Source organism: Coregonus lavaretus (genome assembly GCF_964263955.1).
Source record: "Coregonus lavaretus genome assembly, chromosome: 9".
In the NCBI taxonomy this organism is placed as follows: Eukaryota; Metazoa; Chordata; class Actinopteri; order Salmoniformes; family Salmonidae; genus Coregonus; species Coregonus lavaretus.
In genome coordinates, this window is record NC_139996.1 from 6,861,163 (window position 1) to 6,887,088 (window position 25,926).

General features: G+C 43.8%; 1 protein-coding gene across 1 annotated transcript in view; it reads right to left on the reverse strand.

The window, feature by feature from the left end:
* dhtkd1 (dehydrogenase E1 and transketolase domain containing 1) overlaps positions 1-25,282 on the reverse strand; it is a 33,722-nt gene extending 8,440 nt beyond the window's left edge. The window contains exons 1-15 of the mRNA XM_084168982.1: positions 24,779-25,282; positions 22,996-23,148; positions 21,340-21,551; positions 20,725-20,919; positions 20,207-20,476; positions 18,627-18,798; positions 15,188-15,386; positions 12,230-12,389; positions 10,430-10,582; positions 7,922-8,006; positions 7,461-7,600; positions 6,805-6,955; positions 6,089-6,195; positions 5,638-5,802; positions 5,354-5,436 (exon numbers count right to left, since the gene is read on the reverse strand). Coding sequence (XP_084025108.1) covers positions 5,354-5,436; positions 5,638-5,802; positions 6,089-6,195; positions 6,805-6,955; positions 7,461-7,600; positions 7,922-8,006; positions 10,430-10,582; positions 12,230-12,389; positions 15,188-15,386; positions 18,627-18,798; positions 20,207-20,476; positions 20,725-20,919; positions 21,340-21,551; positions 22,996-23,148; positions 24,779-24,965 — 2,432 coding nt within the window. The 5' untranslated portion in view covers positions 24,966-25,282. The remainder of the gene's footprint in view (positions 1-5,353; positions 5,437-5,637; positions 5,803-6,088; positions 6,196-6,804; positions 6,956-7,460; positions 7,601-7,921; positions 8,007-10,429; positions 10,583-12,229; positions 12,390-15,187; positions 15,387-18,626; positions 18,799-20,206; positions 20,477-20,724; positions 20,920-21,339; positions 21,552-22,995; positions 23,149-24,778) is intronic.
* Between the last annotated feature and the right edge of the window lie 644 nt (positions 25,283-25,926).

Consider the following 25,926-nt stretch of genomic DNA (forward strand, 5'->3'; position numbering starts at 1 on the left):
ATGGGGTTTTGTGTTGAATTAGAGACAGTGAGACTATTAGTCAATACCTAGGAGAGAATAGAGGTTACGGTAGCAAAGACAGACAAGAAGGAAATGGTAATAGTGGAGACAGGAGTGAGTGGAAGTGTTACAATTGTGACAAAACGGGACATTTTGCTAGAGAATGTGAGGAACCGTGTAGTTACTGTGCAAGGAAAGGGCACCAGTTAAGAAACTGTAGGCAGAAGGGGAAGAGAGAAATCAGGAGTCCTCATGACCTGGCTGTTTGGTTGTTGTTTTTTAATTGGGGTTTTCAAATAAAAAACAACACACCTAGTATGATGTTTATAAAGGGTTGTTGTTTCAATTTTGGGGGGTTTTCAGCAGGTCAAGGGTGATAGGTCTTGGAGGAGCACGCACAGTGAATTTTATGGAGTTTTTCGGTTTTGGCTGAGTTTGGGGTATATATGATTTCTTATGAGAATGAATGTCATGAGGACTTAATGAACACTTGGGATAAGTAACATTTATGAAATATTTAGAATAATGGTAATGTTTGGTATACTATGGGATGGAACAGTTCGTTGAATAATTTCAATTGCCTCTGAACTCTGTTTTAACTTTCTGGTGTTACTTACCAAGTTGAGGGTAATTTATAATACTATGAAAAGTGTGAGGAAGATTATAATTTGGTAATAATATATTTGATTTGAACCATAAAATAACAGAAGAGAGAGAGAGCTTTCCCTGAATGAGGGATACCTGTTGCTAGTCAATTGTACTAATCTTGGATTACTTTTACGGGATAGAAGTAAGTTGAGGTATTATCAAATGTTGTCATTTAAATTTCATTTTTAGTATGCTTTAATAAACAACAAGTTGGTATTTAAATTAATGCAATGAGCTGCAGTAATCAGAGGAAGGCACAATCTAATGCGAAACAGCTATTACCTAGATCATTTATTTAGTAATGAGATCAGGAAGTGGGAGGAGCAATAAAGAAGCAAGGGACAGTCTAAAAAAATAAATACAAATAAGGGATGGCAATTGGATGATAAATTACCAATATTACCTAAGTGATTGTTTAGGTAGGTGGTAATATTGACACATGGGCAGTGACATGTGTCAAAAGGAGGGATGGATGGTAGAGCAGATTAGACAACACTTTGTTGCATATGGGATTACTAATTATATAAAAAAAAAATATAAAAAAATTGGTTCAAGATGTGTTATCTGTGCTCAAAATAATCACCAGGGCAGACAAAGGGCACCTCAGGGTGAGTATCCTCCGGTTAAGCACCCTTTCCAGCAATTGGAAATGGATTTTATAGAGTTATCACGGAGTGAAGGGAAGAAATTTAGTGTAACCCCAGATAAAGATGGGTTATCCCCCTTTGAGAAAGTGTTTGGAAGACCTTACAGAATGCCACAGTTGGCAGGACCAGACAGGCAGACATAGAACTAGAGAGCACCCTAGCAGAACATGTGAGAAGGTAGTTTATTAACCACACCTGTATGTCAGAGGTTTTGTGCCCCACAGGTGAACTAAAGGAGAAGGTAACCCACTCCATCCAACCAGGTGACTGGGTGTGGATCCAATCCTTAAAGAAGAAAAACTGTAAGCAGCCCAGTTGGGAAGGTCTATATCAGGTCCTGTTGGTGACGGCCTTCGCTGTAAGAATCGCCGAAAGATCCACCTGGGTGCATGTCACACACTGCAAAAAGGTAAACCCAGCTACACCTGACGAACAAACACAGAGTTAGGAGAAAGAACCGATCACCACTAGGGCTCGGGGGTTGGCTCCTTAACGAAGATTCCCTTACCCTGTCTGATCATCCCTGTGTGAGTTCGATAGAAGGTAAAGCAATGGGTTGGCCTCTGGCGTCTGACATGTTCTCAGGGCGAGGGTGGGGATTCACAGGTCTCCTGACGGTAGGTAGCTGTCTGATTGTGGGGGCCATATTCCTAACACACTCAAACCCTCCTGATCCGCCAGAAGTAGTAGTTAACCTAACACAAGTTGATAAAATAATACCTGAGCACAGTCTACGAAGGCATAGGAGACAGCTAGACGTAGGGAAAGGGGAAGTACTAGGGACTGTAGGGAAGGACATCACCTTTTGAGGTCTTTGCGGACCAGTTGGGGAGTTGGGGACTACTGGCTGGTAGTATCGTAAAGGATGGGAGATATATATGTATGTCACCATGTACATCCTGGGACTATGTAGTTGCTCATACCGAGCGGGGGGGGATATGTCAATCTCCATACACAGTTTAAGGACAGGTGGAGTATTGTGAAAGTAGGGAATTATCAGAAATGGCAGTGCGACCCATATGAGGGTAGGTACTGTCTGAAAGTCCGAATTATGCTAAAACAGGTTACAGACCTGACAAGTGAGATATCCTCTTCAACTGGGGCACCCTATAGAGTAAACCTCTCTGAGGGAGGTAGTGAGACCGGGGCTGTGGTGAAGATAGTGCAAACTATAGACCTGAAGGAAGTTGTACAGGTGGAGACGGGGTATAGAGATCCTAACCTGTGGTTGGAATGGATTCAGTATACGGCAATAACTATGTCTAAAGAGGACTGTTATGCCTGTGGGACAGCCAAACCAAGGTTAACAACTACTTCGTTCCCCTTGACAGGCTTTAACTCTCCGTCAGGTTAAAATTGTTCAAGCCACCTGGGAATGTGGTGAAGGAGTCTTGTAGTAACTTGCACTATCTGTATCCCCCAATAACAAAGTCACCCCGACCTAGGTGGCCTCCGTTTGAAGTCTCAGGGGATTCTTATTATTGTTTTTCTAGGACTAGTAAGATAGGATACAGGGTAGGGCATCTTAGCTCCTGTTCCCACACAGAGAATGTCACAACTAAAGAGACCATGACTAATCTCTCCTCTTTGTTGCAGCCAGAGGATTTTAGGAACCAAAATCAGGCCTGTGCTGACATCTGGTGGTTGTGTGGTGATAACAGATTGTGAACTCACCTACATACGCAAACAATCAAACGTGTCAGAGACTGGTGAGTTGTCACGTAGAAAGCGGGACCTCCTCCCGGGATCCTTTGATGAAAGGATATATATTGATGGGATAGGAGTACCTCGAGGGGTTCCAGAAGAATTCAAAGCTAGGAATCAGATCGCAGCTGGGTTTGAATCAAGTCTTTTCTGGTGGTCAACAATTAATAAAAACGTAGATTGGATAAATTATATTTACTATAACCAGCAAAGATTTATAAACCACACTCGTGATGCAATAAAGGGATTGGCTGAGCAGACAGCGGCAACTAGCTTAATGGCATGGCAGAATATAATAGCTTTAGATATGCTTTTGGCTGAGCGGGGCGGAGTTTGTGTTCTGTTTGGATCTATGTGCTGTACTTTCATCCCCAACAATACAGCACCGGACGGGTCCGTGACCAAAGCGCTTCAGGGACTCACCACGCTGACGAACGAACTGGCTGAGAACTCTGGTATTGATAGCTCCCTAAACGGTTGGTTTGATAACATATTTGGTAAATGGAAAACTATTGTTGTAACTATTCTGGGTGCAGTTATAGCTTCTATGGGTATACTTGTTCTTTGTGGATGTTGTCTTATTCCCTGTGTCCGAGGGTTGGTGAGCAAGGCGATGGAGAAGGCGGTTTCCCAACAGATGGTGAGATACGGCCCAATCCCGGAATCCGACCTAAGGAATGAAGGATATGACCTACCAGGCTTGGTGGAGGACGACGACGATCCAGATAGTTTGAGACTGGATGTTTTCCTAGAACTATAAATCTCTAGTTTAAAAGTTATTGTAATGATCTTTTGTGTATTAAAGTCTCGTTTTAAGTATGATGTACTAGTTACCATTGCTAAAAAGTAACGTTACGCTTTTAATCATGGGGTAACCCTGATGAACCTGTAATGTTTTTATATGCAAACCAACTTATATACTTCAATGAGTGTGATTCATTTCTATAACAACATATATTTTGTATGTGTGTAATATTTAGTCAAAGGGTGGAATTGATAGATTAATTATTACACCCTGAAACTGTGTATAATGTGTTAGAAATGTGTGAGTGTAGGATTTTTTTGTATGACGTATGAGTATAAAAGATGGACTCTAAAATTGTGATGGCAGAATTCTCAATGAATAAATATCTCTGACTATGCAGACCGGGACTCTGGCCGTTACTTAAATCCCAAAAAACCTTTTGGGAGACGCACAGAGACACTGAAATAGTTTGTTAAATAATTCACGTAACAAATCCCCACAGCATGAAGCTGCCACCACCATGCTTCACCGTAGGGATGGTGCCAGGTTTCCTCCAGACGTGACACTTAGCATTCAGGCCAAATAGTTCAATCTTGGTTTCATCAGACCAGAGAATCTTGTTTCTCATGGTCTGAGAGTCTTTAGGTGCCTTTTGGCAAACTCTAAGCGGCCTGTCATGTGCCTTTTACTGAGGAGTGGCTTCCGTCTGGCCACTCTACCATAAAGGCCTGTTTGGTGGAGTGCTGCAGAGATGGTTGTCCTTCCGGAAGGTTCACCCATCTCCACAGAGGAACTCTAGAGCTCTATCAGAGTGACCATTGGGTTCTTGGTCACCTTCCAAGGCCCTTCTCCCCCGATTGCTCAGTGTGGCCAGGAGGCCAGCGCTAGGAAGAGTCTTGGTGGTTCCAAACTTCTTCCATTTAAGAATGATGGAGGCCACTGTGTTCTTGGGGACCTTCAATGCTGCAGAAAGTTTTGGTACCCTTCCCCAGATCTGTGCCTCGACACAATCCTGTCTCTGAGCTCTATGGACAATTCCTTCGACCTCATGGCTTGGTTTCTGCGCCGACATGCACTGTCAACTGTGGGACCTTATATAGACAGGTGTGTGCCTTTCCAAATCATGTCCAATCAATTGAATTTACCACAGGTGGACTCCGATCAAGCTGTAGAAACAGCTCAAGGATGATAATTGGAAACAGGATGCACCAGAGCTCAATTTCGAGTCTCATAGCAAAGGGTCTGAATACATGTAAATAAGGTATTTCTGTTTTGTTTTTGTTTTTTTGCAAAAAATTCTAAAAACCTGTTTATGCTTTGTCATTATGGGGTGTTGTGTGTAGATTGATGAGGAATATATTTTTATTTAATTCATTTTTGAATAAGGCTGTAACGTAAGAAAATGTGGAAACGGTCAAGGGGTCTGAATACTTTGCTTCTATCACATCATATAACCTTTTTTTGGTTCCATATTGAAATTATTTTCGGAGAGTGTACTATTTGATGGAGAGTGTACTATTTGATGGAGAGTGTACTATTTGATGGAGAGTGTACTATTTGATGGAGAGTGTACTATTTGATGGAGAGTGTATTGTGGGTCCTTCTTTACCTTGCTGGTGTGGCTGAGGGGTCACCAATCACAGGCTTGAAATATGTTCCAGGAGCCATGTCAGCCAGACTGGATGTTGCTCCCTACAGGTAGACAGGAAGGAAATACAACTCAGTCAAATATTCCCTGATCTACAAATCACCTTCCATCCCAAATAACTACGCTCTATGTGATCAAGATGAGTGTTTCTGCATCGTGCCTTGCTCAAACTGATCCCCTCAAATAGCCTAAATTACTACTTTATGGCTTGCTTGTATTAGAGGTTGAATATTCTTATGTCTTACAGAGAATCGGAGCAGTGTCTTGGGCCCGGCCACGATGAGCGGCTTGCGGAAGTTGCGTATCATCTGTCGTCTCAGCAGGTGGAAGTACTGTGCCGGTGTCGTAGGGTTGACCACGGCCATGTTGATATTGTCACCATCCACCCCCTCCTCTTTACTGTCACACAGCTGGGAGACAGAGAGAGAGACAATGGTTATTTAGATAGACAAGAAACCATACATTTCAATTATCATCATATGACCAGCAGTATTCGGTAGCTATAACAGAGATAGTAGACCCAGGTTCTTAATCAAAATACTTTCCTGAATTCCTCACCTCCTTTCCTCACCCATTCCCTCCTTCCTCCCCTATTGGGTTTTTGAGAAGGAAGCGATGAGAGCAGAGAAACTGAAGGGGAAAGACTTTTGACAAAGAAGCCCAGCCAAACCTATTGGGACCGTCTGTCCCGCTCACCTGTAGGAACCTCTCTATGCGGCAGGAGGAGTGTTCAGGTCCCGCTCCGTCATAACCATGGGGCAGCAAGATCACCATCCCACACTGCAGGAGCCACTTAGCCTCACCTTGGAGAGACAGGGAAACGTTTCAATCAACACCTAATGAAACCCGTCTCCATCTAGTGATTATGAAGGTTTTATGAACGCTATATGAAGCCTTTACGTATCCCACAATCTAGCAGCTACTATGCCTCTTGGAGTAGGAACCACAAACCCAGCTCAGTTATCTGTGAGAGCATCTATGTAGTGTTTATCAAGGCTCTATAAAGCCTTTATATGTTGTCGTTAGACAACCGCCTATTATTTCTACTCTGACATGAAGATGAGAAAATGGGTTGGCTCCATATTCCGTTCATTCAGCTACTTCCTTCAAACCCACCTCATGCTCTCCTCATTCAGTTCTAAAGCTTTGCTGGGCCGGTTTCCTGGACACGGGTTGAGCCGAGCCCTGGACTCAAAACCACTTTCAATGGTAAACATGTTATTTAGTCCAGAACTAGGCTTCATCTGTGTCCAGGAAACCGTCCCGATAGGTATACTGTAAGTGCACCACGAGGGGTTAGAATGAACCCTGTCCATCATGTACAACTGTCTGCACACACAGGAACTAACCTAAAAATAGCCCTTGGCTACAGGAAGTGACATTCATTCCATTAATTAACCAGAGTATCATACCTCCAGAGATGAAGGTGTCGAAGATGATCTGAGCTCCGTTGAAGAAGTCTCCAAACTGAGCCTCCCAGATGGGCAGGAGTTTAGGCTGGGCGATGGCCATTCCGTACTCAAAGCCCAGCACGGCCTCCTCAGACAGGGCACTGTTACACACCTGGGCGACACACACACACACACACACACACACACACACACACACACACAGACGTCAAACAGTGCACGCTCTATACCAGCATAACATATTGTAAGCAAGGTAATGGTTTATTTATAATGAGCATGTGACTGTTTCAGATTTGTCGTTTCAGTAGTATGGGGGTTGGCAACAGGAGGGATTTTTTTTGCCCCACCCAAAGTTTGTAGTAGTCAAAATAATAAAATCACCAAGAATTCAGCTAAAAATGAGTTTAATTTAGGAAATCTGTCCCCAAGAGAGAAATGTGATCGTGTCTCAATGTAATTCAAGGTATGAAATGATTGTTTTTGAAAATAACAATCTCTTTTTAGGCTTAGTTGTGGTCAATTTGCAGTGTACAAATGATAATAATGATGTTCGGCCCGCGGCTGAATCTAGTTGTCTACCCCTGCAGCAGTATTAGCTACAGGAATATTTTCAATGTGGTTGATGGGGAGGTACATAGTCATCGGTCTGTGTCATATACCTCCATGAATCCTTTCTGGTCAGGGTCTATGTGGTTGAGGGGGATGTACATATCATTTGTGTCCTGACAAACTATCATGGCATGTCTTTGACTGAAGGTTCCTCTCCCAACGTCCTGCCCACTGATGCGAATGTTGAACCCTGCAGAACAGAATAAACACAACACGTTCTCACAAAGCCAGGGACATGAGCGAATTACACTTAGAAATGACTAACAACAACAAAAAATTTGTTGTTGTAAATATTGACATTGTATGGAAATGTTCAACCTGGAAAACAAAATCTAACAAGCAATTTCTGTAAAATACAATTAAATGAAAATCAATCCCTTTTTGTTCACACTATCATGCCGACCCACACCAAACTGTGCTGGCTCAGGTATATCCAACAACTATGGTGGATACGTAACCAGGCCAGCTCAGTACAGCTTGGTTTGGCTCTGTAGTGTAAAAAGCCATCGACCTTGGCAGAGCAGAGAGCCGAAGGCCATGGCCTCAGCAGTGGACCAGTCCAGATTAGTTCCATTCTCCACCTTCGCACGACGACCCTGAGAGAAGAACACAACAGATCTGTTGTCATGGAGCTTCAGATAGTCTTTAAAACGAGATGAAACAGCTTCATCCAGCTCTAACAAGCAACAACAGACTGCACTGTTCACCCTAGTGAGGCCTGCGCTCACCCAATTACATTTGGGCTTTAGAAAAGCGCTATATTGCTGAAACATACTGTACTTGTGGTCTTTAATCAATTTTGTCCTTTTTCATTTGTATGGTGTTCTTTTAGTTTTGTTTCCATTTTGTTTGTTTTTCTCCTATTGAACAGTACATACTGTATGTATTGTATCTTGAATCTTTAATTGTGTAGGATATGCATGAAAAACAAATCATTGTTCACAAAAAGAAAAGCGCTATATTGTAGCGACCTTAACGCAACACCTAGCAACCTCATCCAGGAGGTTCAGATCTGTTGGCATAATGGCTAATGTTGACAGTCACTGGACCTGGGTTTGCGTCCCGGTCGGGGCGACCCCCCCGAATTAGCTACCATATATATATATATATATATATATATATATATATATATATATATATGGTAGCTATATATATATATATATATATATATATATATATGGTAGCTAAATCGGGGGGGTCGCCCCACCCCGACTGGGACTTCAACTGTATATATCTATATATACAGTTGAAGTCGGAAGTTTACATACACCTTAGCCAAACACATAAAAAATCTGTTTTTCACAATTCCTGACATTTAACCCTAGTACAAATTCCCTGTCTTAGGTCAGTTAGGATCACCACTTTATTTTAAGAATGTGAAATGTCAGAATAATAGTAGAGAGAATTATTTATTTCAGCTTTTATTTCTTTCATCACATTCCCAGTGGGTCAGAAGTTTACATACACTCAATTAGTATTTGGTAGCATTGCCTTTAAATTGTTTAACTTGGGTCAAACGTTTCGGGTAGCCTTCCACAAGCTTCCCACAATAAGTTGGGTGAATTTTGGCTCATTCCTCCTGACAGAGCTGGTGTAACTGAGTTAGGTTTGTAGGCCTCGTTGCTCGCACACACTTTTTCAGTTCTGCCCACACATGTTCTATAGGATTGAGGTCAGGGCTTTGTGATGGCCACTCCAATACCTTGACTTTGTTGTACTTAAGCCATTTTGCCACAACTTTGGAAGTATGCTTGGGGTCATTGTCCATTTGGAAGACCCATTTGCGACCAAGCTTTAACTTCCTGACTGATGTCTTGAAATGTTGCTTCAATATATCCACATAATTTTCCTTCCTCATGATGCCATCTATTTTGTGAAGTGCACCAGTCCTTCCTGCAGCAAAGCACCCCCACAGCATGATGCTGCCACCCCAGTGCTTCACGGTTGGGATGGTGTTCATCGGCTTGCAGGAACCCCCTTTTTCCTCCAAACATAACGATGGTCATTATGGTCAAACAGTTCTATTTTTGTTTCATTAGACCAGAGGACATTTCTCCAAAAAGTAAGATCTTTGTCCCCATGTGCAGTTGCAAACCGTAGTCTGGCTTTTTTATGGCGGTTTTGGAGCCGTGGCTTCTTCCTTGCTGAGCGGCCTTTCAGGTTATGTAGATATAGGTCTCGTTTTACTGTGGATATAGATACTTTGCCCAGGGACTGCGGTTGAAAATTAGCCGGCTGGCTAAAACCGGCACTTTTACTGAAACGTTGATTAATGTGCACTGTCCCTGTAAAAATAAACTCAAACTCAAACTCAAACTTTTGTACCTGTTTCCTCCAGCATCTTCACAAGGTCCTTTGCTGTTGTTCTGGGATTGATTTGCACTTTTCGCACCAAAGTACGTTCATCACTAGGAGACAGAGCGCGTCTCCTTCCTGAGCGGTATGACGGCTGCGTGGTCCCATGGTGTTTATACTTGCATACTATTGTTTGTACAGATGAACATGGTACCTTCAGGCGTTTAGAAATTGCTCCCAAGGATCAACCAGACTTGTGGAGGTCTACAATTTGATTTCTGAGGTCTTGGCTGATTTCTTTTGAATTTCCCATGATGTCAAGCAAAGAGGCACTGAGTTTGAAGGTAGGCCTTGAAATACATCCACAGGTACACCTCCAATTGACTCAAATGATGTAAATTAGCCTATCAGAAACTTCTAAAGCCATGACATCATTTTCTGGAATTTTCCAAGCTGTTTAAAAGCACATTCAACTTAGTGTATGTAAACTTCTGACCCACTGGAATTGTGATACAGTGAATTATAAGTGAAATAATCTGTCTGTAAACAATTGTTGGAAAAATTACTTGTGTCATGCACAAAGTAGATGTCCTAACCGACTTGCCAAAACTATAGTTTGTTAACAAGACATTTGTGGAGTGGTTGAAAAACTAGTTTTAATGACTCCAACCTAAGTGTACGTAAACCTCCGACTTCAACTGTATATTCTATAAAGTGTTACTACCGCCACGTGCATCTTCCCCAGGTGACCATGTAGCTGGACCCCTTCGGGGATCTCCACAGATTTGGCCCCTACGTACTGCAGCAGGGGGGCAGGCACCCCGGTGTCCCAGTGAGTGACCCTGGCCTGGGGCTCCACCAGACCTCCCCAGCGCCCCTGAAACAACAACAACAACACAACTTTATTAGTCCATTTGTTACAGCAAACAATAGAAGCATGCATTCTGCTCGTTTCTCCAACACCTCAGAATGCTCTCATCAGCAGACCTGGGTACAAACGGTCACATATTTTGAGCGTTTGCTTTAGTCTGCCTGTAGTGCCAACTATTCTATTGGTTCCATTGTACGAGGCAAACTCAATCAAGCCCATCTAAAGTATTTGAAATTATTGCACATCACAGACCTGCAGGTTGGTGGGTGGAACGCTGTAGAGAGTAATGTTACCTGGTGGGTGGAGGGCTGTAGAGAGTAATGTTTCCTGGTGGGTGGAGGGCTGTAGAGAGTAATGTTACCTGGTGGGTGGAGGGCTGTAGAGAGTAATGTTACCTGGTGGGTGAAGGGCTGTAGAGAGTAATGTTACCTGGTGGGTGGAGGGCTGTAGAGAGTAATGTTACCTGGTGGGTGGAGGGCTGTAGAGGGTAATGTTACCTGGTGGGTGGAGGGCTGTAGAGAGTAATGTTACCTGGTGGGTGAAGGGCTGTAGAGAGTAATGTTACCTGGTGGGTGAAGGGCTGTAGAGAGTAATGTTATCTGGTGGGTGGAGGGCTGTAGAGAGTAATGTTATCTGGTGGGTGGAGGGCTGTAGAGAGTAATGTTACCTGGTGGGTGGAGGGCTGTAGAGAGTAATGTTATCTGGTGGGTGGAGGGCTGTAGAGAGTAATGTTACCTGGTGGGTGGAGGGCTGTAGAGAGTAATGTTATCTGGTGGGTGGAGGGCTGTAGAGAGTAATGTTACCTGGTGGGTGAAGGGCTGTAGAGAGTAATGTTACCTGGTGGGTGAAGGGCTGTAGAGAGTAATGTTACCTGGTGGGTGGAGGGCTGTAGAGAGTAATGTTACCTGGTGGGTGGAGGGCTGTAGAGAGTAATGTTACCTGGTGGGTGAAGGGCTGTAGAGAGTAATGTTACCTGGTGGGTGGAGGGCTGTAGAGAGTAATGTTACCTGGTGGGTGGAGGGCTGTAGAGAGTAATGTTTCCTGGTGGGTGGAACGCTGTAGAGAGTAATGTTACCTGGTGGGTGGAGGGCTGTAGAGAGTAATGTTACCTGGTGGGTGGAGGGCTGTAGAGAGTAATGTTATCTGGTGGGTGGAGGGCTGTAGAGAGTAATGTTACCTGGTGGGTGGAGGGCTGTAGAGAGTAATGTTATCTGGTGGGTGGGGGGCTGTAGAGAGTAATGTTACCTGGTGGGTGGAGGGCTGTAGAGAGTAATGTTATCTGGTGGGTGGAGGGCTGTAGAGAGTAATGTTACCTGGTGGGTGAAGGGCTGTAGAGAGTAATGTTACCTGGTGGGTGAAGGGCTGTAGAGAGTAATGTTACCTGGTGGGTGGAGGGCTGTAGAGAGTAATGTTATCTGGTGGGTGGAGGGCTGTAGAGAGTAATGTTACCTGGTGGGTGGAGGGCTGTAGAGAGTAATGTTACCTGGTGGGTGGAGGGCTGTAGAGAGTAATGTTTCCTGGTGGGTGAAGGGCTGTAGAGAGTAATGTTACCTGGTGGGTGGAACGCTGTAGAGAGTAATGTTACCTGGTGGGTGAAGGGCTGTAGAGAGTAATGTTACCTGGTGGGTGGAGGGCTGTAGAGAGTAATGTTACCTGCAGGTTGATGGGTGGAGGGCTGTAGAAGATCATGTTGGCCAGCTTGTCGTTTAGCATGCCGTAGTGGGCTGTCCTGATAGCAACACGCTCCTCCTCGGTCATCAGGCCCTCTGAGATCAGCTGGTCAGCGTAAGAGTCTGGGGTGCTCTTCCTGGAGCTGGGGGAGATGAGGAAAGGGTAGGTATTTGATGTCATTTGGACATTGTTCTGTAATCAAGAGTATACAAGGGCAAACAGTCTAAAGCAAATAATATACACTTGGAAAACAATAAGGTAAGGTCAGGGTTTAGTGAGGTCACATGGCTTCATGGTCAGTTCATTCTTATACTGTTATCAAGTATACAATCAAGCCTTTCGAAAGTATTTGAAGGCCAAGTTAACAAACAGATCACCGACCACTTCGAATCCCACCGTACCTTCTCCGCTATGCAATCTGGTTTCCGAGCTGGTCATGGGTGTACCTCAGCCACGCTCAAGGTCCTAAACGATATAATAACCGCAATTGATAAAAGACAGTACTGTGCAGCCGTCTTCATCGACCTGGCCAAGGCTTTTGACTCTGTTAATCACTGCATTCTTATTGGCAGACTAAATAGCCTTGGTTTCTCAACTGACTGCCTCGCCTGGTTCACCAACTACTTTTCAGATAGAGTTCAATGTGTCAAATCGGAGGGCCTGTTGTCTGGACCTCTGGCAGTCTCTATGGGGGTGCCACAGGGTTCAATTCTTGGGCCGACTCTATTCTCTGTGTATATCAATGATGTCGCTCTTGCTGCTGGTGACTCTCAGATCCACCTCTACGCAGACGACACCATTTTGTATACATCTGGCCCTTCATTGGACACTGCGTTAACAAACCTCCAAACGAGCTTCAATGCCATACAACACTCCTTTCGTGGCCTCCAACTGCTCTTAAACGATAGTTAAACTAAAATGCATGCTCTTCAATCGAACGCTGCTTGCACCCGCCCACCCGACTAGAATCACTACTCTCGACGGGTCTGACTTAGAATATGTGGACAACTACAAATACCTAGGTGTCTGGTTAGACCGTAAACTCTCCTTCCAGACTCACATTAAGCATCTCCAATCCAAAGTTAAATCTAGAATCGGCTTTCTGTTTCGCAACAAAGCCTCCTTCACTCATGCTGCTAAACATGCCCTCGTAAAACTGACTATCCTACGATCCTTGACTTCGGCGATGTCATTTACAAAATAAATTCCAACACCCTACTCAGCAAATTGGATGTAGTCTATCACAGTGCCATCCGTTTTGTCACCAAAGCCCCATATACTACCCACCATTGTCACCTGTACGCTCTCGTTGGCTGGTCTTCACTACATATTCGCCGCCAAACCCACTGGCTCCAGGCCATCTATAAATCACTTCTAGGCAAATCCCCGCCTTATCTTAGCTCATTGGTCACCATAGCAAACACCCACCCGTAGTATGCGCTCCAGCAGGTATATCTCACTGGTCATCCCCAAAGCCAACACCTCCTTTGCGCCATTCCTTCCAGTTCTCTGCTGCAAATGACTGGAACGAACTGCAAAAATCTCTGAAGCTGGAGACACTTATCTCCCTCACTAACTTTAACCATCAGTTGTCAGAGCAGCTTACCGATCACTGCACCTGTACACAGCCCATCTGTAATTAGCCCACCCAACTACCTCATCCCCATATTGTTATTTATTTTGCTCATTTGCACCCCAGTATCTCTATTTGCACATCATCTCTTGCACATCTATCATTCCAGTGTTAATAATAAATTGTAATTATTTTGCACTATGGCCTATTTATTGCCTTACCTCCATAACTTACTACATTTGCACACACTGTATATAGATTTTCTATTGTGTTATTGACTGTACGCTTTGTTTATTCCATATGTAACTCTGTGTTTTTATTGCACTGCTTTGCTTTATCTTGGCCAGGTCGCAGTTGTAAATGAGAACTTGTTCTCAACTGCCTTACCTGCTTAAATAAAAGTGAAATATATATATTTTTTAAACAGTTCAAGGAAATAAACAAGATAATTTGTTCTCAATGACTTAGGCTACCTGGTTGGATAAATCACTGGAAAACCTTACGTTGGCAGTTTGCACTTTCCAGAATGTCACTTATTAGTAGAACCCTGTCCAATTAATTGATCGTTAAATACCTCAGAGGGCAGTGAAGTGAACAACCTACCGGATGACCTCGTACATGGCAGGGTTAGTGAAGTGAACAACCTACCGGATGACCTCGTACATGGCAGGGTTAGTGAAGTGAACAACCTACCGGATAACCTCGTACATGGCAGGGTTAGTGAAGTGAACAACCTACCGGATGACCTCGTACATGGCAGGGTTAGTGAAGTGAACAACCTACCGGATAACCTCGTACATGGCAGGGTTAGTGAAGTGAACAACCTACCGGATAACCTCGTACATGGCAGGGTTAGTGAAGTGAACAACCTACCGGATGACCTCGTACATGGCAGGGTTAGTGAAGTGAACAACCTACCGGATAACCTCGTACATGGCAGGGTTAGTGAAGTGAACAACCTACCGGATAACCTCGTACATGGCAGGGTTAGTGAAGTGAACAACCAACGGATGACCTCGTACATGGCAGGGTTAGTGAAGTGAACAACCTACCGGATAACCTCGTACATGGCAGGGTTAGTGAAGTGAACAACCTACCGGATGACCTCGTACATGGCAGGGTTAGTGAAGTGAACAACCTACCGGATGACCTCGTACATGGCAGGGTTAGTGAAGTGAACAACCTACCGGATGACCTCGTACATGGCAGGGTTAGTGAAGTGAACAACCTACCGGATGACCTCGTACATGGCAGGGTTAGTGAAGTGAACAACCTACCGGATGACCTCGTACATGGCAGGGTTAGTGAAGTGAACAACCTACCGGATGACCTCGTACATGGCAGGGTTAGTGAAGTGAACAACCTACCGGATGACCTTGTACATGGCAGGGTTAGTGAAGGCGGGTTCGTCCAGCTCGTTGTGTCCCCACTGTCTGTAGCAGAGCAGGTCCAGGATGACATCCTTCCTAAAGCGTCTCTGGTACTCCACCGCCAGCCGCGTGGCTCGCACCACCTCCTCTACATCATCACCGTTCACATGGATCACCGCACAGCCCACCATCTTCCCTGGAGAGGGGAGAACACACACAGAGTGAGATATTACAGATGTATTGACATTCCCATATAAATATATTACTGATTATAATTCCCATAGAGATATACTTGAAATATGTTATAATTATGTTAGCGATATTATAATTCCCAATTTTATTTATGAAACTAAAGCATATATACACACTACCGTTAATGTTGTAAATGTCTATTGTATCTGGAAACGGCTGATTTTTATTGGAATATCTACATAGGCGTACAGAGGCTCTGGCTGGGCCACTCAAGGACAATCAGAGACTTGCCCCAAAGCCACTCCTGTGTTGTCTTGGCTGTGTACTTAGGGTCGTTACCCTGTTGGAAGGTGAACCTTCCACTCAGTCTGAGGTCCTGAGCGCTCAGGAGCAGGTTTTCATCAAGGATCTCTCTGTACTTTGCTCTGTTCATCTTTGCCTCGATCCTGACTAGTCTCACAGTCCCTGCCGCTGAAAAACATCCCCACAGCATGAAGCTGCCACCACCATGCTTCACCGTAGGGATGGTGCCAGGTTTCCTCCAGACGTGACACTTGGCATTCAGGCCAAAGAGTTCAATCTTGGTTTCATCAGACCAGAGAATCTTGTTTCTCGTTGTCTGAGAGTCTTTAGGTGCTTTTTGGCAAACTCCAAGTGGGCTGTCATGTGCCTTTTACTGAGGAGTGGCTTCCGTCTGGCCACTCTACCATAAAGGCCTGATTGGTGGAGTGCTGCTGAGATGGTTGTCCTCTGTCAGAGAGACCATCAGGTTCTTGGTCAACTCCCTGACCAAGGCCCTTCTCCCCCGATTGCTCAGTGTGGCCAGGAGGCCAGCTGTAGGAAGAGTCTTGGTGGTTCCAAACTTCTTCCATTTAAGAATGATGGAGGCCACTGTGTTCTTGGGGACCTTCAATGCTGCAGACATTTTTTGGTACTCTTCCCCCCCAGATCTGTGCCTCGACACAATCCTGTCTCGGAGCTCTACGGACAATTCCTTCGACCTCATGGCTTGGTTTTTGCTCTGACATGCACTGTCAACTGTGGGACCTTATATAGACAGGTGTGTGCCTTTCCAAATCATGTCTATTCAATTGAATTTACCACAGGTGGACTCCAATCAAGTTTTAGAAACATCTCAAGGATGATCAATGGAAACAGGATGCACCTGAGCTCAATTTCAAGTCTCATAGCAAAGGGTCTGAATACTTCTGTAAATAAGGTACATTTCTAAAAACCTGTTTTTGCTTTGTCATTATGGGGTATTGTGTGTAGATTGATGAGGAAGATGTTGTATTTATTTATGGGTGGTCCTCTGTAGCTCAATTGGTAGAGCATGGCGCTTGTAACGCCAGGGTAGTGGGTTCGATCCCCGGGACCACCCATACGTAAAAATTTATGCACACATGACTGTAAGTCGCTTTGGATAAAAGCATCTGCTAAATGGCTTATTATTATATTATTATTTCATCCATTTTAGAATAAGGCTGTAACATAACAACATGTGGAAAAAGTCAAGGGGTCTGAATACTTTCTGAAGGTACTGTACACACACACACACATTATAATTCCAATAGATATTATTCCCATAGATATACAGTGAGGGCAAAAAATATTTGATCCCCTGCTGATTTTGTACGTTTGCCCACTGACAAAGAAATGATCAGTCTAGAATTTTAATGGTAGGTTTATTTGAACAGTGAGAGACAGAATAACAACAAAAAAATCCAGAAAAACGCATGTCAAAAATGTTATAAATTGATTTGCATTTTAATGAGGGAAATAAGTATTTGACCCCTCTGCAAAACATGACTTAGTACTTGGTGGCAAAACCCTTGTTGGCAATCACAGAGGTCAGACGTTTCTTGTAGTTGGCCACCAGGTTTGCACACATCTCAGGAGGGATTTTGTCCCACTCCTCTTTGCAGATCTTCTCCAAGTCATTAAGGTTTCGAGACTGATGTTTGGCAACTCGAACCTTCAGCTCCCTCCACAGATTTTCTATGGGATTAAGGTCTGGAGACTGGCTAGGCCACTCCAGGACCTTAATGTGCTTCTTCTTGAGCCACTCCTTTGTTGCCTTGGCCATGTGTTTTGGGTCATTGTCATGCTGGAATACCCATCCACGACCCATTTTCAATGCCCTGGCTGAGGGAAGGTTTGACGGTAAATGTCCCCGTCCATCGTCCCTTTGATGCGGTGAAGTTGTCCTGTCCCCTTAGCAGAAAAACATCCCCAAAGCATAATGTTTCCACCTCAATGTTTGACGGTGGGGATGGTGTTCTTGGGGTCATAGGCAGCATTCCTCCTCCTCCAAACACGGCGAGTTGAGTTGATGCCAAAGAGCTCGATTTTGGTCTCATCTGACCACAACACTTTCACCCAGTTCTCCTCTGAATCATTCAGATGTTCATTGGCAAACTTCAGACAGGCCTGTATATGTGCTTTCTTGAGCAGGGGGATCTTGCGGGCGCTGCAAGATTTCAGTCCTTCACGGCGTAGTGTGTTACCAATTGTTTTCTTGGTGACTATGGTCCCAGCTGCCTTGAGATCATTGACAAGATCCTCCCGTGTAGTTCTGGGCTGATTCCTCACCGTTCACATGATCATTGCAACTCCACGAGGTGAGATCTTGCATGGAGCCCCAGGCCGAGGGAGATTGACAGTTATTTTGTGTTTCTTCCATTTGCGAATAATCGCACCAACTGTTGTCTCCTTCTCACCAAGCTGCTTGGCGATGGTCTTGTAGCCCATTCCAGCCTTGTGTAGGTCTACAATCTTGTCCGTGACATCCTTGGAGAGCTCTTTGGTCTTGGCCATGGTGGAGAGTTTGAAATCTGATTGATTGATTGCTTCTGTGGACAGGTGTCTTTTATACAGGTAACAAACTGAGATTAGGAGCACTCCCTTTAAGAGTGTGCTCCTAATCTCAGCTCGTTACCTGTATAAAAGACACCTGGGAGCCAGAAATCTTTCTGATTGAGAGGGGGTCAAATACTTATTTCCCCTAATTAAAATGCAAATCAATTTATAACATTTTTGACATGCGTTTTTCTGGATTTTTTTGTTGTTATTCTGTCTCTCACTGTTCAAATAAACCTACCATTAAACCTACCAATTATAGACTGATCATTTCTTTGTTAGTGGGCAAACATACAAAATCAGCAGGGGATCAAATACTTTTTTCCCTCACTGTATATAAAAATTCCAATTAAGATTTTTAGATACAGTGATAGATTTTACATACCAACATCGCTGCAGTATAAAGACGATCTCCCTCTCGCAGACGGAGTGGTATAACCCACTTGGTTGTTTACAATGAGGTGGATGCTCCCACCGACTCTGAAGTGGGGGAGTAGTGAAATGGTGAATGTCTCTGGAACAATTCCTTGACCCGAGAATGAGGCATCCCCATGGACCTGAGAAAACGAAGGATAGGTTCCACAATAATCACCAGTTAATTGCAGGCCTGAAAGTTGGAAAATATCCTCCATAATTGACGTCAACGATGGACCACGCCGGTATGTCTATTTAAACTTTACTTCAGTGTCATAATCCCTTTCTACTCTCCCTCTTTATTACATATTGTACCATAAGTGCTTTTCAACTGTGCAAGGCAAATTCACTAGAGAGCAATAAAGTATCTTATTCTATAGATGTTTGGCTGAGTGAATGTGTTTCTAGTTCAGAGGGGTAAGCAGGATTAACAAGTTAGCCCGCTAACTTTGATAAACAACCAGAAATAACTACTGATTTCTGGTTCATTAAGAAAGCTAAACTTCGATATGTGTTTTTGGTTGTCGAGTCAATTAGACCATGCCCATTTCAAGCTTATATTTCTCAAAAATATAAACTTTTTTTCATAATATTTAGGCAAGTTAGCTGACTAACTCCTTAATTCCCCCTCAGGAGACTGAAAAGATTTGGCATGGGTCCTCAGATCCTCAAAAGGTTATACAGCTGCACCGCCGAGAGCATCCTGACTGGTTGCATCACTGCCTGGTATGGCAACTGCTCGGCCTCCGACCGCAAGGCACTACAGAGGGTAGTGCGTACGGCCCAGTACATCACTGGGGCCAAGCTTCCTGCCATCCAGGACCTTTATACCAGGCGGTGTCAGAGGAAGGCACTAAAAATGGTCAAAGACTCCAGCCACCCTAGTCATAGACTGTTCTCTCTGCTACCACACGGCAAGCGGCACCAGAGGGCCAAGTCTAGGTCCAAAAGGCTTCTTAACAGCTTCTATCCCCAGGCCATAAGATTCCTGAACAGCTAATCAAATGGCTACCCGGACTATTTGCATTGACCCACTCTTTTACGCTGCTGCTACTCTGTTTATTATCTATGCATAGTCACTTTAACTCTACCTACATGTACATAATACCTCGACTAACCTGTGCCCCACACATTGACTCTGTACCGGTACCCCCTATATATAGCCTCACTACTGTTATTTCACTGCTGCTCTTTAATTTTTTTTTTTTTTTTTACTTATCTATTTTTTACTTAACACTTATTTTTCTTAAACTGCATTGTTGGTTAAGGGCTTGTAAGTAAGCATTTCACTGTAAGGTCTACACCTGTTGTATTTGGCGCATGTGACAAATACATTTTGATTAGATTTTTGCCCAGGGGGCCACATTCCATCCTCACCAAGGTCCAAAGGGCCACACTTCATACTGGTTATATTGGCTTTCCAGACAATACTCCACAGGTTATATTGTCCTCAGGCTGAACATTGTCTTTCAGGGGAGTAGTCTCCCTCCTGTTGAGCCGCGTCTAGATATGTGTCTACGTACGGCTATGTCTATGGTCTCAGTACCATACCTGGAGACAGACAACTTTATCACCAGGCTGAGCGTTCTCATCTGGGGAGTAGTCTCCCTCCTGTTTGAGCTGCTGGCGGGCGCGGGTCTTCCCCTGGGTGACTGGGTTGATGGCCTCCAGGTGGGAAGGGTTGGGCAGCATGGTCACATGGAGGGGGTGGGCAGCACCGAAGTCCAGATCTACAGAGGAGGTGAGGTGGGAGAGGACGTCCCCGATGGAGGGAGAGTCTGCTGGGAACTCACTGAGGCCACGCATCTTACGGAACATCAGCTGGAGGTGGAGGGACAGAGGAGACAGGAGGTGCACATCCCAAATAAATATAAAACAATCAATCAATATATGAATAAATACAAGTTTAAAGTCCAAGGAGCGAACCCTGAGGAAGGCAATTGGTGTCAAAACATTGGTTCATTCATATGGATTGGGAGTGTGAGACCATCTTTATTAGTCATCCCAGGGTCATTCATGGTAGCCATTACAGTCATGACATTTGACCTGGAAGATGTCTGAACCCTGACCTCTGGTGGGAACTGCAGCAGCCCCGTGAGGAGGTTGAGTCTTCCGCGGTGAGGCATCCCCATGACGATGTCTGTCACCCCGCTGTGGGAAGACAGACGGAACATCTCGTAAAACACTCCCATCATGCTCTCTGCTCCCTCACCGCCATAACGCTTCACCGTGGAGAACTTTGTGGCCAGAAAGTGATCGAACTCCTGAGGTAACACAAGAAACAGGTTGTTATTGTACAAGAGAACGTGTTCTCGATTACTTCTGGTTAAATAAAGGCAAAATACTAAAATAAATACGTCAGCAAGATCTGTCTCAGTCTTTCTTGGAAATAGGACAAAAAAACCAATACCACCTCATTCTCGCTAATAAGATAATGACTTTATTATTCTCATGGGGAGATTTGTACTAGATGCCAATTACTCTGATGTTAGATAAGATCATACTTTTTATTAGTTAGGCTATTAAAGCTCAGACTATAAATACAGTACGACAACGTCTCTCTATCAATCCATTCCTCCCTCCCTCCATCCATCTACCTGTGATGCCAGCATTAGCTTGGCCCGTTCTCTCCTCTGTGGATGTCTCTTTCCATTTATCCATTATCCCTCCCTCCATCCATCTACCTGTGACTCCAGCATGAGCTTGGCCAGCTTTTTCCTCTCCTCCACAGTAAACATCTCTTTCTTCAGCTCCTCGAAGCGGTCTGCGAGCCACTCCCTTTCCTCCAGGCTGGTCAGCTGACTGGTCTCTATGGAAATGCGGCCACAGTAGGCCCCCTCCAGGTAGGCAATCACCTCCTCCACCGACGCCTCGGCTTTACCAAAATGCTGTAGTCCTGGATGAAAAGGAGTTCATATAAGAGTCTCCCTTGAGGCTTTTTATTTTTATCAGGTGAACCCTGCCTGAGAAAGATCTGTTTGGTCGCAAATGTGTTGCAGTATGCAGGACAAATCATGTGTGTTTGTGTTGTACATGTGACGCAATAGAATTAAGAATTCCTCATCTCCATGTAGGGATGAAGGTGATGGATATTATAGACATCCTGAATAACTCAAATGTATTTATAAAGCCCTTTTTACATCCCCAGTTTTCAGAAAGTGCTTTTACCCTCTGAATCATATCCACTATTTAATGTGTATTACCTGCATTTGAGTGGTCTATTAATTTGGGAGTGCTTATGTAAGGGATAATCAGCTTGGGGCTCTATGCGTTCTCTGGAAAACAATGAACGACGTGGAAGGTGTGTTCCACAATGCGCTAGTGGAGTGGAACTGACCTTCCACAGAGTTGCATTATTTTCCAGAGAACGCATAGAGCCCCAAGCTGATTATCCCTTTTATACCATGGCTACAATTTAACTAATTTACCGCTAGAAATGAATTCATTTGCAGATAGAAATGTGTTCAAAATCCACTGAAGTAGCTAGCAAGTTTACTAGATAGTAACAGTAGTTGCCTTGGCAACCAAACATACAGACTTGCTAGTTTAGTTAACCAAACCATCAGTCTAGCTTGCTATTACAGAAATCTAATTAAACAATGCCGATAATGTTTTCAATTTGACTTTTGCTTTCAAAAGCAGCTCAAACATGGAACAAGAATGAACTATAGCCATTGAATTATATCGTGCAAATATCCCGTGCGTTACAGGTAAATAATGCACGCTCTAGAATTCCCTTCAAGCCAATCAGAAATTAGTATTCAACAATGCCATGGCATAAACAGTAATAACTGAGGTGTGAGATATTATTATTGACTGTCACTGAAATTGCTTCATCTCCAGGCGACACCATCCACTCAGAATGCGACACCATCCACTCAGAATGAGAGCCTGTGTTAAGTTGATGTATTGATGTTAAATTGACGTGCTGTGAGCAAGTCAACATACAAATTAGCATTAGAAGTTTGGGCCATTTCCAGGCACACAGGGATGCGCTTCCCATTTAATTGGTCTAACTGTAATGTATGGTTGGTTTAGCAATTCAAATGTTTGGTGATGGGTTTAACATTGGCCTCTCCGTAAGGCTTCCCTCCTATCTACACTACAGTATAACTACCTAGTAGTAGCTAGCTAGTAGCCTAGTAGTAGCTAGCTAGTAGCCTAGTAGTAGCTAGCTAGTAGCCTAGTAGTAGTATGAAGATAGTATTAGTAGACAGAAAACGCTGTCAATGTGAAGTGTATTTATTGCTAGATTGATTTAAATCAATGAAGAGTTCTACCCATCCCTTTACAAACTCCTTTAAATGAAGAAGTCAATAGACCACATAGCCATAGCCTACCTGATGTGTTGAGGGGTCCTTGTACAGCCCCAGTCAACATGTTGATCTCTGGCACACTGTCCTCCACTGGGTCGTCGGGCAGCAGAGGGTTAATTTTAGCAGCCTTGTGTCCATGTGTTCGGTAAGCCTCCACCAGACGTGCTAGCCCATGGTCTGTGTAGACGGAGGAGGGGGGTAAATCCATTTTGATTTGAACGAAACCTTCCATACGTATTTGCCCATTGTAGAAGTGCTCAGAACGTGACTTTTTTGACCTGAATGCCAAAACATTCAACAGATAAAGGTGCTCAAAGTTGACCCATTTTGCATACCCCACCATACCATGTCTTCATCGCGGGACATGATAAACGGCCACCTTTCTAATGGCGTACCAGCTAGCCTAAACTGCAGTGGTCTGGAAGGATAGGTCCATTCTATTCATTATATTTCTATGATTGAAATGACAACCATCTAGTATTCAAGAGCATGTTGTGTCTCAACCGATGGCGGGCACAACACAAAACCTCCGATGATGTAAAGTAGGGTCCAAGCTAGCTCTTGAAAACCCTTCTCCATATCTAGAGTTTTCAACAGTTACAGTCGCCCACTGATTGCTCCGTGTGAACTACAATTCCAACGCTGTGTTTTAATGTCTATAATCATCGCTTTCATACCGGTTTTTCGAAGCATATTTCAAATAAAAAATATACTTACTGTTGAAGTTTTGTACAGATCCACAAGCTGTGTGTGCCTCCAGTTGACAAACTATACTTCCTCCCCAGTTACACACAGGTGTTTGGAGCACGCTAGATAGCTAATTAAGCACGTAAGTGTCATGAAAAGCCAGAAAAGGCTGTTGTGGACCCTCTGGAAAGTCCTAAAATATGCCCCTGACCGCGGTGGTGGTGGAGGATGCAAAGTATGTATATAAGCAAGTTGCTCTTTTTTGAAGACATCTCCAAGCTATAACTGCCACAAACTAATTCAACTGGTACCATGGAAATACTTTTAGCCAGCTAAGTCCACAACGTTTCTTCAGAAATGTCATTGTCTAGTTATTTTAAAATCTCAAATTGATAAAGTTGTAATGCACTGATTCTCTTCACTGCAGATCTGACACATCACACCACTGTTCAACGGGGCCACTACACTCCAGATTGCCTTCTACGCTCAAAGGTCCTTGATGAGGATCCACCCCATCACACCACTCTTATTAATAATTAATACAATAAAACATTGGACCGTTATATACACTGTGTCCCAGTCTTTCTATGTATGTAATGTCTGTGGGTGAATTATGAAACATTACTGTATGCAGATGTGCAAAAAATGTTCATGTAGATTTGTTTTTGCCATTGCTTGACCTATTTGAAATGTAAGAATATGTTGCAGATTTAAACTTTAATTGGTGATAATGGAAACAAATAGAAATGCAATTAACAATGTTTTCAATGTCCAACTTTATCCTCTGCAATACCTTTTTTTACAGTAGGTAATACACTGTAGTCAGTTAGTCATTACCAGGTTATGATGAGGTCTTAACTATGACCAGCAGGCTACATAATATAGCGGGCCGAATTATGACCAGCTGGTCATATTGTGGTCAGAAAAATACGTCCTATTCTGCTCAGTAAAAAGACCGGGGGGGGAAACAGTTTGCGACCAGAATAAGACGTCATACGGATGTCTTTTCAACCAGTTTTTGCCCACTGGGAATGTTGTCCAATAGTTATTTTCCAATTGATAATGACAAAGAATAATTGCTAAAGGTTTAAGATGTTCATTATCAGCAAAACCTACTGACCTCGATTGAGTGCAGTGATATACGAGACTGGGTCACCGTGCAACTCCGGGTGCCCCTGGCTTTGTTTGGGTCGGTAACCGTAGACTCCTTTCTGGGTGTGATACAGACAACTGACGGCCGGTCGAGAGACACTGAGAGGTACTCGGCTGACGCGGTGCAAGTTTTTCAGGAATAGTATCGCTGACATGATTTGAAATGAATAAAATAAGTTAAAAAACGACGCTAGCTAGCTAGCTAGACGGTTACACACACTTCAGAGCAGCAGCCACACTGCTTGTGAAAGACAGGAGGTGACACCATACTGCAAGCTGATTGGTTTAGCCGTCGGCGTGTTTCGTGGAAGCGCAGAAAGTGTTCGGGTTAAATGGAATTATGTATATCCATCCAAATTACATGGATATATAGCTTAATGTTGAATCAATTAAGGTGCGTGTGTAGCCTGTATAATCAGATTGTAATGTATCACTTTCACGCTTATATCAGGTATGATTGGCGTCCCAGATGATTTTGCGCAACAAGTGTCTCCATCATGCTGGTGCAGTTGGGTTTGGCCTCGTAAACCCTCCATTTTGCCCAAAGCCAGGGGTGAGGAGGAGCGTTTACGTTCTTCTTTATTCTTAGATGAGGTTTAACGGCGGTTGGCATCCAATAAATGTTGCATTACCGCCACCTACAAGACTGGAGTACAACTCCCTTATACTTTGCCAAGAGTGTGCAAAGCTGTCATCAAGGCAAAGGGTGGCTATTTGAAGAATCTCAAATATAAAATATATTTTGATTTGTTTAACACTTTTTTGTTTACTACATGATTCCATATGTGTCATTTCATCGTTTTGATGTCTTCACTATTATTCTACAATGTACAAAAATAGTAAAAATAAAGTAAAACTCTTGAATGAGTATGTGTGTCTTTTGACTGGTAGTGTACATCCCTTGTTGGCCTATATCCCTCTGTACTGGTACAGATCTACTACTCACACCACTCCTCTCAGGATCCCTCCCCCTTGACCCATCTTCCTCTACTTTCTTCAATGCCTCAGCATATGACAACTTCTGCACTAGCCTAACCCTGAAAACCTCAACCTGCTCATCACGCAAACGGACAGAAAACCGTAGCATTCAAGGCATTGACAGGGAGATGACAGCAG